Source organism: Syngnathoides biaculeatus, chromosome 20, assembly GCF_019802595.1.
Source record: "Syngnathoides biaculeatus isolate LvHL_M chromosome 20, ASM1980259v1, whole genome shotgun sequence".
NCBI classification, from domain to species: Eukaryota; Metazoa; Chordata; class Actinopteri; order Syngnathiformes; family Syngnathidae; genus Syngnathoides; species Syngnathoides biaculeatus.
In genome coordinates, this window is record NC_084659.1 from 5,741,076 (window position 1) to 5,755,765 (window position 14,690).

Below are 14,690 nucleotides of genomic sequence, written 5' to 3' on the forward strand. Positions count from 1 at the left end.
TTCATAACACGTAGAGATGAATGAAAATTATTTGGTTCAATTGAAGGTGCGCGACTACGACGACGCCGGATTGCAATCGTCGCGGTGTCTCCAGGAGCCGGCCGTGTACATTTTGGAAAGATGAAAAGATGTCACAAAAGCACCAGTCAGAAGGGAGAAAAGAAAACGCGGAACGTGGTGTGAATTATGCATGTGAGGCCGGCCACGTCACATCAATGATGGATGAAGCGCCAAAACTCGTTGCCACCTTTGCGTTTACAGTACGAGGAACGTGACGTCCATTTTATTTCAATTCCTAATCATCATCTGCAGTGCACTTTACACAAAGCACATTTTAAACACATTTTTCCTCATTAAAAAAAAAACAATACACTTGGACAAAAAAAAAAAAAAAAAAGGGGTGCCAGGCCCGTCGTCTTCACAGCGGCATCAGGTTTGATGGCCACGTCCACGCAACCGTGCCGCATTCGGGTCTCGCGGGACGTTTGCGCTCCAGTCTGAAGAGGTGAAGGCCACATGGGGGGGCTGAGGCAACGCCATTTCGCAAACAAACTTCATCCTCTCAGCATCTTGTTTGGGGGGGGGGGGATTGGCGAGTCTTCAAGTCAAGAGTGCAAAAAAAAAAATGGTGGCAGTTATTATTATTTTTTTCTTAAAAATAGGCGCCACTTGGGATCGCTTTGAACTGTCGCCGCTGCGCTTGAATGCAGCACAAAATGTCACTCAAGGCCGTCGACCAGCACGATTTTCTGAACATGAAACATTTCACAAAAGACTCGACGGTCGGGAAATGAGAAAAAGATTGACGACGGTTTCGTGAATTGTGGAGGCCGCACCGCCATTTTCACGGTTTGTCAAACACGTCAGTCCATCGCATCAAATCCGTGGCAGTGACCAGACGCCATGAAAATAATGCTCCTCCTCACAGAAAGCTCGTTGTCCAAAATGGCCACAAAAACACGCGAGAAAAGCACACAAAGACACAATAAAGGGATAAAATGAGTAAACCTTTGTGGCGCTTGTGTCCAGCGATCGAAGAAGGTGCAAAATGAACTTCTAATTGAGAGCAAATTGAGACTTTTGTCATTATTTCCGCGTGGAGCGCCGCCTTGAGATACGAGTCACTCAAATTAACTAAAGTTAAAGTTTTTGACTTGAGAGGACAAACCAACAACAACCAATAATAGCGTGAAAAGCTTATTCAAATCTTTTTTTTTTAATTTTATTTTTTTTAGATGTGATTATTATTATTATTTTTATTTATTTATTTTTAGATATTTATGTGTTATTATTTGTATTATTATTATGGATTTAGCTTCAAGAAACAATAATTGAAAAAAAACTACACAGGCTAACAAATAGAATTGTGTCAAAGCGTTATCACCCTTAAAAAAAAATACTTGAGCATAAGCTGGGACGCAAAACACGTAGACATACAACAACACACACAAAAATGTATTCTTTATCCTAAGCGAAGAATGAAAAATATTACTGCACGTTACTGACCTCCGACCATGTCCAGCGGTACATCTGCATTATACTGACCCCTGATGGCCAAAGTGTGCACACAAGGAGCAGCACAAAAGCCACTGAATTGGGGCAAAAAAAAAAAAAAAATTTTTTTCCATTCTTAACATTTGATTGAATTGGCTCATTACAGTATTTTTTTTCTAAAATACAATTTCATAAAATTATATTTTTCCCCATAAAAAGCACATGAGCCAAAGAATTTTCTTTTTGGGACGCTGAAACGGTTTATCGGCATTTCAGTGGGCGAAAAAAAACCGACATTAGGTGTGCTGAATTACGGAATGTTCAAAACTCTTCTCTCAAGGCCGCACTGTTGTATCATTTTTGGGATATTTTTTCGAGTGCTATGTGAAATTTGTATTTTTTCATTTTTCTTTTCTTTTTTTTTTTTTTTTTTATTTCCCGTGCCTTGGTGAAACACTGACCTCGACGCAGAAAATCGCCTTTCCATTCTCCCGCAAGGAAAAGATGTCAGGTGGTCCGTGAAGTTGATCTTTTCCCACGTACCCTGAAGGCATCGCTGTGACCAGTTCAGTCTCGGGCTTCTTCCTCAGCGCGGCAGCAGCAGCCGTTCCAGGGCGCGCTGCAAATGGTCCCAGTTCTTCCAGATGACCGCCAGGACCGACACGCCCACGCCGGTGAGCGCCACGCGCAGGCGGCTGCGCAGGAGCGGGGCGGCGAACTTGGCCGCCGTGGACACGCAGACCAGGATGACGGTGGCGAAGGCCAGCATGATGTTGATGGACTTGCCCAGCAGCACTTTGGCGTCCGAGTTCTCCAGCTGCACCGTCTGCTGCTGCTGCTGCTGCTGGAGCTCCAGCTTGGACACGCGCGTCTGGCACGACTCCAGCACCTCCTGGACACGAGCAAAATCCGCGATTGCACAGAAGATCGATCCGCCATCCGAAGGGAGTGCGGTTTGCGGCGTGACGCGGTGGCGGCTACCTGGATGTCGCGCGCCCTCTCGTAGGCCTGGTAGGCCACCTTCTCCTCGATGCTGGCCAGCTCCTGCTTCAGGTTGCTGGTCTCGTGCTGGTTGAGCTCCGTCAGGTCGTTCAGCTGGTCCTCCAGGCGCTCGTACCTGCCGAGAGGAACATTCAGATCAAGAACTGAAAGTGCTGCCCGAGCGCCATCTTGCTACTGAGGCGCTGTGTTGAGGTTAGTTGAGAAGTTTCATCCCGACAAAAGTAACGCTTTGCCATTGAACTGTAACGTTTCACGTTGGAGTGATTTTAATTGAGAGAAAAGTAGTGCTTTGCCACCGTCTACTGGCAACTGTGAACCTTTTTACGAGGGCTACCGACGACTCGCAGCTTTTCCCTCCATTCGGGAGTCGTGGCTGGCCAAGACCGCATCCCCCCCGCGTCCAACAACGCTTTGCGATCCGCGAGCGCAGGACCCACCTGTACCGCTCCTCTTGCAGGACCTGCGTGAAGTATCCGTAGTCCCGTTGAAACTGCGTGCTGAGCGCTTCTATGTCGTCCCTCAGCTGGGTCTGAGACTCCCGGATGTCGCGGACCACGTCCAGGACCTCGGCCAGCTGCCCGGCGCCGCCGGCCGGGTTGCCGTTGGAGTCGGCGGAGGCCGAGGTCCCGGTAGAGCACTCGTCGTCGCTGTGGTACTTCCCGGCCTTGGCCACGGCGCCGGCGCTGCCGCTCAGGCTGCGGCCGCCGCCCTCGGGGTGGAGCCCCGAGCCCGCGTCCATGCTCTTGAGGTGCGCGATGTTGTCGGCGCTGCCGTACTTGTTGCGAATGAGATTGGCGAAGTTGCGCGACTTGTTGAAGAAGAACGGCGGCGAGAGCGACACGCCGGGCCCGATGGTCTTGACTTTCTCCAGCGTGGGGTGGCGCCCCGAGGCGCTGACGTCGCGCAGGCTGCCCTCCTTGCTGTGGCCGCCCGAGTCCCGGGCGCCGTCCTTCTGGCCGTGCCTGCCGTTGGCCTCGCTGTCCCTGGCGCGGCGGTGGTACTGCTCCAGCTTCCTCTGCAGCCTGGCGATCGTGTGGGCCGACTTCTGGTTCTTCTTCTCAAACACCTGACGGATGCGCAGCACCTACGGATGCAGAACGGTTCTGGTACATTTCCTCGGGAAGCTGTCCAAAGTTTCGAGAACTGGTCTTCACCTGCAGCTTGTCGGCGTTGTTGACCAGCTTCAGGTACTCCGCCACGTTCTGGTCCCGCGCCGTCTGCTCCACCTTGATCTGTTCCGTCACCTAAAGTGCCAGGACAGTTTCCATGACGACCGTGACCGAGGAACAAGATGTGTGTGTCGACATTCTGAAACCTGATACCAAATGGCGGAATCAGGACCCGGATAGAGCTTCAGCGATTACGGGATGCTTGAATCAGCATCACGTGTGAGGCCGAGAAGGTTCCCTTATTTGAACCTTTTTGGGTCATTTTGCTGGTAAATGTACGCAGACTGCAAAATACAGTACAGAAGAGGAAACAAAATAAAAATCCACAAATACGGTGAGACATAATGTTCCCCTGCGGATTCACAACTGGTCGATTCTATGTTTTTGTAGAAAATTGGAGCATATTCTCCGTTTTGCGCTCAGGCCAGGGTCGGTCCTAGCTTGAATTTCCTTGCCTGATGGCGTTGACCTTTCCCTCTCCGCGTTTCCGTCAAATAACACCCACGTCTTCTCCGGGTCGCCACGCCACAAGGGGGCGCCAGTTCCCCGCACGCACGCTGATGACTGACTGTTCGCGTCTGTCACGATGCCAATCGAATTGTTTTTGTTTTGTTTGTAGAAATGCTGCTTTGCGCAGCTGCACGTGACACGTAGCAGAAGTCCATTTTTAAGTTGGCCGAGTTAAATATCCGCCGTACGCCACCTTAGCATGTTCTGCTAACTTGAGTTAGCGTGTTCCGTCGTCTTAGTGTGTCCACCTTGCACGCGTGTACCGCTCGCGTCGCTGACCTTGAGGATCTTCTGCTGCAGGCCGTCGATGCCCAGCGCCCCCTTGTTGAAGTCCAGGCCCACGCCGTCGCGTCCCACGCTGTCCACCACGTCCAGGTTGGACTCGGAGCCGCCGCGGCGCATGGGCACCGGAACGCCGAGGACATCGCAGCCGCTCCGCTCTGCCTGGACGGACGGACAGAGGGACACACCGGCGGGGACGCCCGCTGTAAGCGCCGCTTCATCTTTCACGCGCGCTGCGGCGCAGATTTCTAAGCAATTTGTGTACTGGCGAGTTCACTTTACAGTCGCTTGCCCTAAGACAAGCTAATCTATTCAAAATAGTGCAAGTAACCTGACTTGCAAGGTTCAAAATGAGCGTGAGATCAGCCCTGATCTCGGCGATGTTGAGGCATGACGTGACATGCAAGCCTCAAACGAGCAGACTTGCTGGGTGGAATTAGAGGGCCCGGTTCAACACGTTGGTCTTCAAACATATTTCAAATTCTCGTTTTGTTTCTCTTGGGAAAAGTGTGCTAGCGACAGTCCCACCCCACCGCTCCCCTCCACTCAAAGCGACGTTCAACGACATTGTCAGCAAATTATGGAAGTAAATAAGTGCCACCGGGATCACAATGTTAACAATTCAACCGGCTACAATTCGCTGTCTAAAATTCACCATCTGTGCCACCAGGCAGGGTTACGTCGGGTCAAAACCAAACAGCCAGCCGATCCAGTTCCGCTTTCTTAGTGTGTGACGTCACGTGACTAAGAAAGCGTAACTGCGATTGGCTGTGTTCGGTTCTGAAAATGTGATCACTTTACTTTAGTTCAAATTCAAATCCTGGTGGCAGAGATTTACTTCCAAAACAAACGCGAGAGTGTGAGAAACAGGAATACTTTCAAAAGTGCGTTTTCACACCTTCAAGAGTTTTTTACGTGTTTAAATCGGGCAGGGAGGAGCATACTTTTTAAAAAAAAATACATTTTAATCGTGGATCTGGATCTACTTGGACTTTGTATCGGTCCATTGTGGCATAGAGGGAGCGAAGTCGAAAGGTCGAAAGATCACAATTTGCCAGTCCGTCTGCGTTCCTCCCCTCGAATATGGGCATGAGCTGCGGGCCGTGACCGAAAGAACAAGATACAAGCGGCCCGAATGGGTTTCCTCCGCAGGGTGTCCGGGCTCTCCCTTAGAGAACGGGTGAGAAGCTCGGTCATCAGGGAGGGGCTCAGTGTTGAGCCGCTGCTCCTCCGCATTGAGAGGAGCCAGATGAGGCGGCTGGGGCATCTGATCCGGACGCCTCCCTGGCAACGTGTCCCGGGCGCGAGACCCCGGGGACGGCCCAGGACACGCTGGAGAGACAAAGTCTCTCGGCTGGCTTCGCGAACGCCTCGGGATCCCTCCGCAAGATCTGGAAGAAGTGGCTGGGGAAAGGGAAGTCGGGGTATCCTTGCTGAAGCTACTTCCCCTGCGACCCGACCCGGAGAAGCGGTTGAGAACGGATGGATGGATCTGGATCTTGACTATGACAGGTTTATTGCACTTTGGGCTCCGTCATGATGTCAAAGTCTTCCAATCAGCATCAAATGAATTCATTTCACTGCATACGTTGACCCGTCCTCGCCGCTCTCGGGACAAATATGGCATTTTTAAACATTGGACTTCTGCAGGCTTTAATCCATCACGCCAAGGATCGTCTGCATTTGCGGAAGCGCCGTTACGGGAATAAAAACAGCGGCATTGTTTCCCCGAGATGACCTCCGGCGCTGCCTCATTTGCACACAAGCTCCACTTGATGCCGACGGGCAACCGCTGGCGCAAATGAGCTCACGTTGCCAACGCGGCCGGCTCGCTTCCTTAGGCAGCCCGAGACGTCAACACTTGCGCGCGACAAAGAGGAGAAGTTTTGCTCGGCGACGTGTTGAAATTTGGAGCACAAAGTTGGGGGAACTGGTCAAGTTCATTCGGAAAAACGAAAAGGACGGATTGAGGTGAAACGCTGAGTCGGGGGCCCCAGGAGCTCCGGGGCGGGGGAACATCCTGTGGGGGGTTCCAACGCACAAACGCTTGAGGGAAGTCACGATGGCCCTGAGCCGAGGGAGCTCAAGGTCGCGGCCGCTGGCCTCTTGCATTCACAGCCAATTAAAAAGCGCAAGTGGCGAGCCATGTTCTGACCCAAGTATTGGTCGGGGGGGTCACGGACCTGAAACCTCAACAGTAATTCTAAAGTGTGCGTTTTGTTGATTTGCTTGTGTTTCAGATCATTATGAAGCTTCAAATGCGCGAAACGCAATCAAGTGAACGCAGTACGTATGTGGGGAATATTTCGAGACACGGTAATTATGATTTGCGCCATTTGCTGCCTAAAAGACGTGCGGAAGAAATCCAAACGGGAAGTGGAGCAGCTCGCGCGTTGTGTTGCGCGGCTTTGCTGCGGCGGATCGATACGTTTGAATCCGGCAACAACTGCGGCGGGTTATCGGCTTGAAAAATCCATCAAACGTTGGCAACGCGCCGCCGGCTGGCTCATAAATGATCATCATCAAAATATACAAGACGCGTTTCATTAAACTGCTTAGCCGACTCACTTTAGGTTGCCATTCGACACGCTCTGACCTGTCGTTTGGGATTTACAAACAAAATAAAAATGTAATCCTGCTCTTCTCTACTCTTGTAATCCCAACAGTTTAATCTCAAAAAGATTACCCAGCAACCCTCGCTTCCAAAAAAAAAAAAAAAAAAAAATACTGCGACTTTTGACCGTGGAAAGAAGGCGACTGATGTCAAAGCGCTTGAGATGTTTTTTTTTTTTTTTTTTAAGGGCGACGCGACGGGAACTTCCAGACGCAGCCGTCGGGCCCGGATGGACGAGCCCGCCCAACACCGATCGGGTGAAGCTCACATGAGTCACGCCCACGAAAATGTTGGTCCAAACAAAAAAACGTTTGGCTTCCTGGAAGAGTCCAAATACTTTTCACACTGAACCTAATAATACGGACCATCGCAACATGATCCGACAATTCGTTCGCGGACCCAAAATTCAAAGATTGAGAATTGTCTACAGATGCCACCAGATGGTAGCAAAGCACTACTTTTGAAGCTCCTCAACTCACTTCAACAAAGCTCCATGGCTCCAGGATGCCACAATATGAGGCCAAAGTAAAATGAATAAAATAGCATGACATCATACTATACTTTTTAAAAAGATACATAGCCATAACACAACTGAATGCAATGTAAAAAGGTTCGACGGTTCTGGCCACCGGGGGCAGCGTAACACACGCAAACGAACATTTTCACAGCTACCGTAAGTGACTTCAAAAGCGGCACTGAGCCACGACATTTATGGCAGAGGATCAGGAAGAGCCACCCATTTTTATTGTCTGTCTATGTGTTGCTCCGTCATTTGTGTTCCGTCATTTCATGAGTCGCCATGCAGATGCTATTTGTTAGGCTTCAAGCGAGCAGACCGGAAAGCAAGCGTTGATGTTGTGACATAATTAATGAAAAATTCGGTGGGGTTGATTGGACGGGGGCTTTGTGTCATTTTCATCATCCCACGGAGGCCATTTTGCGATCAAACTAAAGACGCGCTTCCTCCACGTCTGCGGGATCACGACTAACGTGCGTGTCTCACTTTAACGGGGTTGAAGTGTTTGCGCCTGGCATAATCCGCGGCGCGTTACTCACACGCCCGACACGGCTACGCGCGTGCGGATCGGCGGCGGGATTAGCCCACATTAGCTCGCTAATCTGTCGCCGTCAAACCCGCGACGTTGCCACGCCTGAAGTGAGAGCGTCCGCCGCGGGGATGGAAAACGTTGGGGCCGGTTGCCGTGACAACAGGGAGCCATGAAAAGAGCCGGCGGTGAGGCCGACGCTCGCGATCGCTTTGCTAAGTGGGATGTCAGTCCAAAACATTTACACGCTTCGCAAGTGGCTTCAAGCCCACATTTGACACACGCCCGCTTCGTATAATTTACGGCAGCGTTCACACATCGAGCCCGCTTCCTACACAAAAATGGATTTCGTTTCAAACATTGACAAGAGTGGAAAAAAACCTTGAAATAGATGCAGCTTTTTCGATGAATAGAATAAACCATATTTACAGTCATGGCGAAACACGTTGATTGGAACACAGTTTACGTTACTTCGATCAAACTTCAACAAGTATGACAACACACGCACAATTAACGGTGTTGATCAATCAAATTCCACACGAATTCTTGATTGCGCGTGCGTGTGCATCTCTCCTCCAGACCACTAGATGGCAGCATCATAGAGTCAAATGGTTTAAACTGATAAGCTAATGAGGTTGGACGTCACATTGTTGCCATTTCAAAAGTAATTTCTGTCCTTTTTTTTTTTTTTTTCTTCCTGGCACCGAATCATGTCCCGCGGCCAAAAATCAATGGGATGCTCATGAGCAAATCTGGAAATCTAATTATGAATAATGCTAATTTACAGCACGGCGCCTGGAAACAAATCAGTCGGGAAGACCAAACAGCGCCTCGAGCTTCTCGCTACGGTTATGCAAACACGCAAACAGCCACGGAAAGGTCGTCCGCACTGACGTGCCGATAACGAGACTTCCTCGAAGGGAAGTGCGCCGCGGGCCGAACGTGACGGGACACGGAAAAAACCACGCCAAAGGTCGAGAGTTTGCCAAGAACGCAAATCGGCACGTGAACGCAGTCGTTTGGGGACCCGACACTCCCTCGTCACGATGCTGCGACTTCTCCTGAATGAGTGGACGGCCTCCGTCATTGGACATTGGGTTCAAATGTCAAAGGGAGCCCAAATCGTGACAATCGCATCTCCGGGAAACCTTCGCGGGGGCAAAGGGACGCCCCCGGGCGGAACGGAACGTGTCGGAGCACGACGCCGGATCGCGAGGACTAATCCCGGAAGGTGTCGGCGCTCGAAAGCAATCGTCTCCAAATAGTCCGGGACGAGCGAGTCGCGGTGACCTTTAAAGAGGGACACCGAGGCCAGCCGTGCAGAACGTGGAGCCGAAGGGGGAAAAAAACAAACCGTTTGAGTCATCGCCAGAACCTGTTCGGCTGCTGCCGTGAGCAACGTCCATGAAGTTCATCTGCGCCAAACTACTTTTCAAATATGATATGCCAGCTTTTGAAGAAAACAAAAAAACTCGCAGTTCGCCAAAATGACAATTATTGCTTGTCTCCTATTGGTGCCATCGAGGACCGGCACGCAAATGACAACAAGTGGTGGCACATTCAAACGATGATGGCAGATGTTTGTCGCTTGGGAATGTGGAGGCGACCGTTTGTCCGCATTCTGAGAAACAACAAGCCACAATTTGACAGCCACGTCGCGAGTACTAAAAACTGGTTCGTGCCAATCGACCGACATGCAAATGAGCAAGCAACTTCCCCTAAATGTTGCTCTTTTTTTTTGTTGTTGTTGTTGTTGTTGTTGCTGTCGAATGTGCAAACAGTCCAATTAAGTCGCACGAGCCGACCGAGCCGAGCCGAGCCGAGCCCAACTTCGCGAGAGCGGCAACACCTTTACCATCTCGTTAGCGTGGACGGGGCGACCGCAGGCCGACTCGTGGTAAACTTTTCCCCGCAGCAGCTCCACCGGATCGGGACATCGTCTCGGCTCGAGTGCGGTTCGGTCCTCGGCTTCAACGCGCTCCCTTATCGCGGGTCCGAATCGAACACGTCCCCGCTGGTTCCGGGAGATAGCGGACCACAACCGCGGCTACTCCTCCAGCCGAGATGCTGCGATTCGATCTCCGTGCAAGCCCGGTGCCGCTCGAACGGTTGCCAGCCGGGACCGCTCAGGACCAAGCCCCGCCCGCCGCGTCATCGGCGGGGAGGCGTGGCCTCGCATATCAAACGCACACTCAATGAAAAAAAAAAAAAGAATAATAATAATAATAATAATAATCGGCCTGCGGAAACCACGAAAATAAAAGTTTGTTTATCAACACAAGAGGAAATGGGGAAGAGGGGTATATTAAATATGACGTTTAACATGTTTGAATAAATAAATCGTTTCCTTAAACATCCATCCATACATTATCTGAGACGCTTATCCTCACAAGGGTCGCGCGACTCATTTAAAACTATTGTTGAGGCTCGGCGGCTGGTAAAGCGTTGGCCTCGCAGTTCTGAGGACCCGGGTTCGATCCCGGCCCCGCCTGTGCGGAGTTTGTGTGTTCTCCCCGTGTGCCTGCGTGGCTTTTCTCCGGGTGGGCACTCCGGTTTCCTCCCACATCCCAAAAACACGCACCATTCATTGCACACTAAGTTGCCCGTGGGGGTGTTTGTCTCCGTGTGGCCTGCGATCGGCTGGCGACCGGTTCAGGGTGTACCCCGCCTGCCACTCCCCACAACCCTTGTGAGGATAAGCGGCAAAGAAAATGGATGGCTCTTTAGGCTTTTTTTTTTTCTTCCCCACTTTGAAACTCATCAGAAAAAAATACCCACACCTTTGAAAAATGGAAAAAGAAAAAAACATTTGCTTTTGGTGTTTACTTTTGCGAGGTATTCCGTCTTTCAAATCATGAATACAGGCCAGGCCACCGATTATGAAAGTAATGAACGCGCTTGGTGCGATGCGATCTCAAGGGAGGGCCCCACTCTTGAGTTAATAATTCATCTCATCCGGCCAATTTGTCACCTGAAGATCACCGAAGGGTTCGCCGCCCTCGCGTCGGAACTTTGAACCCGCCGAGCCCGGGTCACGAGGACTCTTGCCGAGGGGGCCGAGCCTGAAGCCTTCGACGCCGTGATTGAAGTCGATCCGATTGAAGCGCGTTTCCTCGACGCGTGTGTGATGATTGATGGTGTGTCTCCCCCCCCCCCCCAAAAAAAAGCTACGATCAATACTGACAAGCTCGCACACTTCCAGTCCATTTCAGCCATCTATCGATTAGCCCGATCGATGCACGAGGTTTAGAACCGAGACAAGAGGGACGACTAATTGTTATTCACCGTGAGGGCGATTTGTACTCGGTGACGCCGACGTTGCCGCACGTGCGTCAGGAGCGGGCGGACGTGCGAGATCCCCGCACGGCGCCATTGTTCTCCCCCGCAAGCGCCGCCGTTTGTGTTCTTTCCGGACTTCCTGCCCGACTTCCCCTCGCCTCGCCGAGAGATTTTGAGTCGTCACATCGTCGCCCGGCGATCCTTTAGTTAGTTTACGGGTCGGCCGATTCGTGCGGAGGCGGACGACCCAAAACGCGGCCTTCGTTCCTCCTCCGTCGACGCTCTCGAGCGAATTCCCACGCAGAGGGTGGGACGCTGTTTACAAATTGGATTTCCCAAAGTGTTCATCTTGGGCGGGGGTCCGTTCCAGTTTTAAGATAAGCGAAAGGCGGCAGGCGGGCGGAGAAAGCCAAACGCGACGCCGACAGCGAAGTGACGCAACATGGCCGGTCCCAAGTCGGGAGGAAATTCATCTTTGATGCTTTTTTAATAAAACCGTCGCTCGCTGACACTTGCTCGCTCTCTCGAGGGAGAGAAATGACTCTTGTTCTGGATTCATGAGTTGCTGTTTGCTGAGTCCTCCATGTTGTTGCTCGGCTGGGGGGGGGGCGACCAATCAGGAGGAGCGGCACCACCCTAATGGACGGACCCAGGCCGGAGGAGCCCTCGCGGCGTCTCGGGCGCCAAATTTAAGGCGACGCTGTGGCCGCATTTCACACGCTGGCAAGTTGCGATTTTACATCGCCATCGAAGCACTTTTTGGACTCGCTTGCGGCACTTTTTGCGGCAGACGCAGCGGGATGATGACGGTCAGCTCGTCCAAGATTTGCAACTTGAACCTCCAAATGTGAAGGAAATCCGTGAAGTGATGCGTAAATTCTTGGGTGGAATCTACATGTGCAAAAAAAAATGAACTATTCAGTCGTGTGTTGGTGTTAAAGAGCAGGCGTGGGCGCCGTTACGGTGTCACCGTGCCACCCCCCCGTCAATCCGCGCGCACACACGATGACGCCGGTGACCTTTGTGGACCTTTTTGTCTTGGTAGGAGTGTTTTGAAGTTTTCACAAGGCCGAAGAACAGCTGCGACCACAAAAAGGCCCGCAGCGGCTTCAACGTCATAAAAAGAGACGACGCTCCGGGGCCGGTTCATCTTGTCTGGGAAAGATGCTAATGAGCGCCAGCTCTCACGCGGATATTTGGATCCTCGCCTTGTCGAAGTCGAGGAAAATTCTTCACCCGTGAGCATTACTTTTTCAAAACTACATCTATGAATATTATTGTACAGGTTATATTGGGTCAGTTGGACTATTCTTCATACCTTTCAAAACATTTATTTGCATGTACAATTGCGTACAAGTACGTGCGCATGTGTGCGCGTGCATTTGTGCGTCGAATGCTCATTAATGAGGAAGTGGGGGGGGCCTCTGTCTGGTTTCCATGGTGACAAATTGAATACAGCGCGCGTAATGAAGACGAGGGCTCGGCGGAATCACATTTACTTTATGAACGGCGAGGGTCCTCGCCATTAATCCCCCCCAAACGTGGGCGTGGCCTATCGGCGTGCTCGGCGCCGGTTGCTAACTTTGTTAGCTTGCGTTGCCGCGCGATTGCCACTGCAGCGCAAAGAAATATTCGAGGTGGTCTTCTGTTTTTCGATCGGGTCCTTGTCGGGGGCGGCGGGAACAGGAAGTTTCCCGTTTAACTGGAACAGTTACACAATAAGTTGTTTTTAAATGCTCTTTCCTCGCACCGCATAAATTATAAAAGCTTCTATTTCTATACGAGTGACCGCTGGTCTTTCATGTAACACAGACGTGAGGCACTTCTCACGAACAAAGCTAAGATTAGGAATACGAGCGCCATTCCCGGCCTACAGAGCGCACCTGATTATAAGCCTCAGCCAGTACATTTGGAAAGGAAATACCATTTGGTACAAAGATAGGCCGCATCCGTGTCAAAGCCGCAAGTGCCCACATTGAAACACCAGATCTTTACAAAGACGGTACACAGAGTTGAACCGCTAGGGCCGCCGTGCTAACGGTACCGCTACCGCACTTGGGCCGCTGCACTAACGTTAATGCTAGGGCCGCCACGCTAACAATAACGCTAGCCCCGCCCGCCGTGCTAACGATAGCGCCACACTAACAGGGCCGGTTTAAAAAAAAACAAAAACATACTGTTAAAAATCACTGAGACTAACACGCTAGCCCAGCGCTAACAGGGCCGGACCGGTAAAAGTCACTTCCTCGGCACATATATTCCACCGGTCTCACTCTTAACGTTTCTGCTCGAGTGCCCCCTTGCGGCCGCTAGAAAAAATGCACAAATTAGTCATATCACCGCATAAACCGGAGGGTTGAAAGCGTGTGAATAAAGTCGCGGCTTCGAGGGTGGAAATGAGCGCAATTTGGTGATTCTGAGCAATTGCGGCCTGACAAAAGGTCTGTTTGCAACACAGATGTGAAGCAAGACGAAATAGCAGTCGGGTAGTCACACAAATTGAAGGCCAGCGCTTGAAGCGCAAAGGCAAATCCGCGCAAGCCCAATGTGAAGCGCTTTGCAGAAACGGCGCTAAAGTGATTAAATCGGACTTGGGAAGAAAAAAAAAAAAAGAGTCTGCTTGCTCCCCAATTGTGAACATCCAGAAAACAGACGTGATCTTTTTTTTTTGTTTCCCTCCCCAGCAGTCACAGAAAAGGTGCGTCGGCCTGACTGCCTGCCGGCCTGCTTTTCGCTCCTTCGACATTCTTGAAGCCTTGACACAATTAAGCGAGCAAAGGTCAGCGGCGCTCGTGAGCGACGCGGCAAACGTGGCGGAACTTGCCGAAGGCAACCGCGAGCCGCGACTTCCATCCTGATCCATTTTGGATCCCGAACGGACGGACCCCCGGACAGGACACGTTAAACATGCAAGAAAACAACGCTACCTGGGTCACGCGGATGAGCGGCAAGGCGCTGTGGTTCTTTCTCATGGGGACAAAGCGCCCAGCGGCAAGCGGCTTCTCGCCATTCCGACACCCCCCCCCCCCCTTCCTTGACACTTATTGTGAAATCTACCACTTCCTGTGTCAGCACCTGCCACAGCGTCAGTGAGCCGGCCGGACCTTTAAAGGCGCCAGAAGGCCCCCAGCGAAATCTTTGGGATCTCGCCGGGACACCCTCCAACGGCCTCGGGCCGCGTTGCCACGGCAACTGTGGCCTCAGACCAAGGATGGAGTCGACCTCATGCGGACCGAGTGCAGGAATCTCCCAACGGCCCGCAGGGGGCAGACTACGCTTGGAATTTATAGCGTG

At 51.5% G+C, this 14,690-nt stretch overlaps 1 protein-coding gene across 3 annotated transcripts; it reads right to left on the reverse strand.

The window, feature by feature from the left end:
- Positions 1 to 367: 367 nt before the first annotated feature.
- On the reverse strand, positions 368 to 10,289 carry LOC133493598 (transmembrane and coiled-coil domain protein 3-like). Of its 3 annotated transcripts, none has more exons than XM_061807123.1 (6): positions 9,973 to 10,289; positions 4,455 to 4,615; positions 3,651 to 3,740; positions 2,934 to 3,580; positions 2,476 to 2,611; positions 368 to 2,386 (listed from the first exon to the last, which is right to left on the reverse strand). In XM_061807123.1, exons 2-6 carry the CDS (start codon positions 4,575 to 4,577, stop codon positions 2,081 to 2,083), a joined length of 1,302 nt encoding a protein of 433 aa, XP_061663107.1. In that variant the 5' UTR covers positions 4,578 to 4,615; positions 9,973 to 10,289; the 3' UTR covers positions 368 to 2,080. The 3 variants fall into 3 exon arrangements, with proteins under 3 accessions (XP_061663107.1, XP_061663106.1, XP_061663105.1); XM_061807122.1 differs by having other exon boundaries at positions 4,455 to 4,619; positions 9,973 to 10,288; XM_061807121.1 differs by lacking the exon at positions 9,973 to 10,289 and adding an exon at positions 9,472 to 9,696.
- Between the last annotated feature and the right edge of the window lie 4,401 nt (positions 10,290 to 14,690).

Excerpts from the sequence above, each read along its gene's own strand:
- LOC133493598 (XM_061807121.1), bottom strand. The coding sequence starts at position 9,532 with ATGAACTTCATGGACGTTGCTCACGGCAGCAGCCGAACAGGTTCTGGC. Across the intron at positions 3,581-3,650 it reads ACAACGCCGACAAGCTGCAG|GTGCTGCGCATCCGTCAGGT; the intron begins GTGAAGACCAGT and ends CTGCATCCGTAG. Across the intron at positions 2,387-2,475 it reads AGAGGGCGCGCGACATCCAG|GAGGTGCTGGAGTCGTGCCA; the intron begins GTAGCCGCCACC and ends GCTCGTGTCCAG.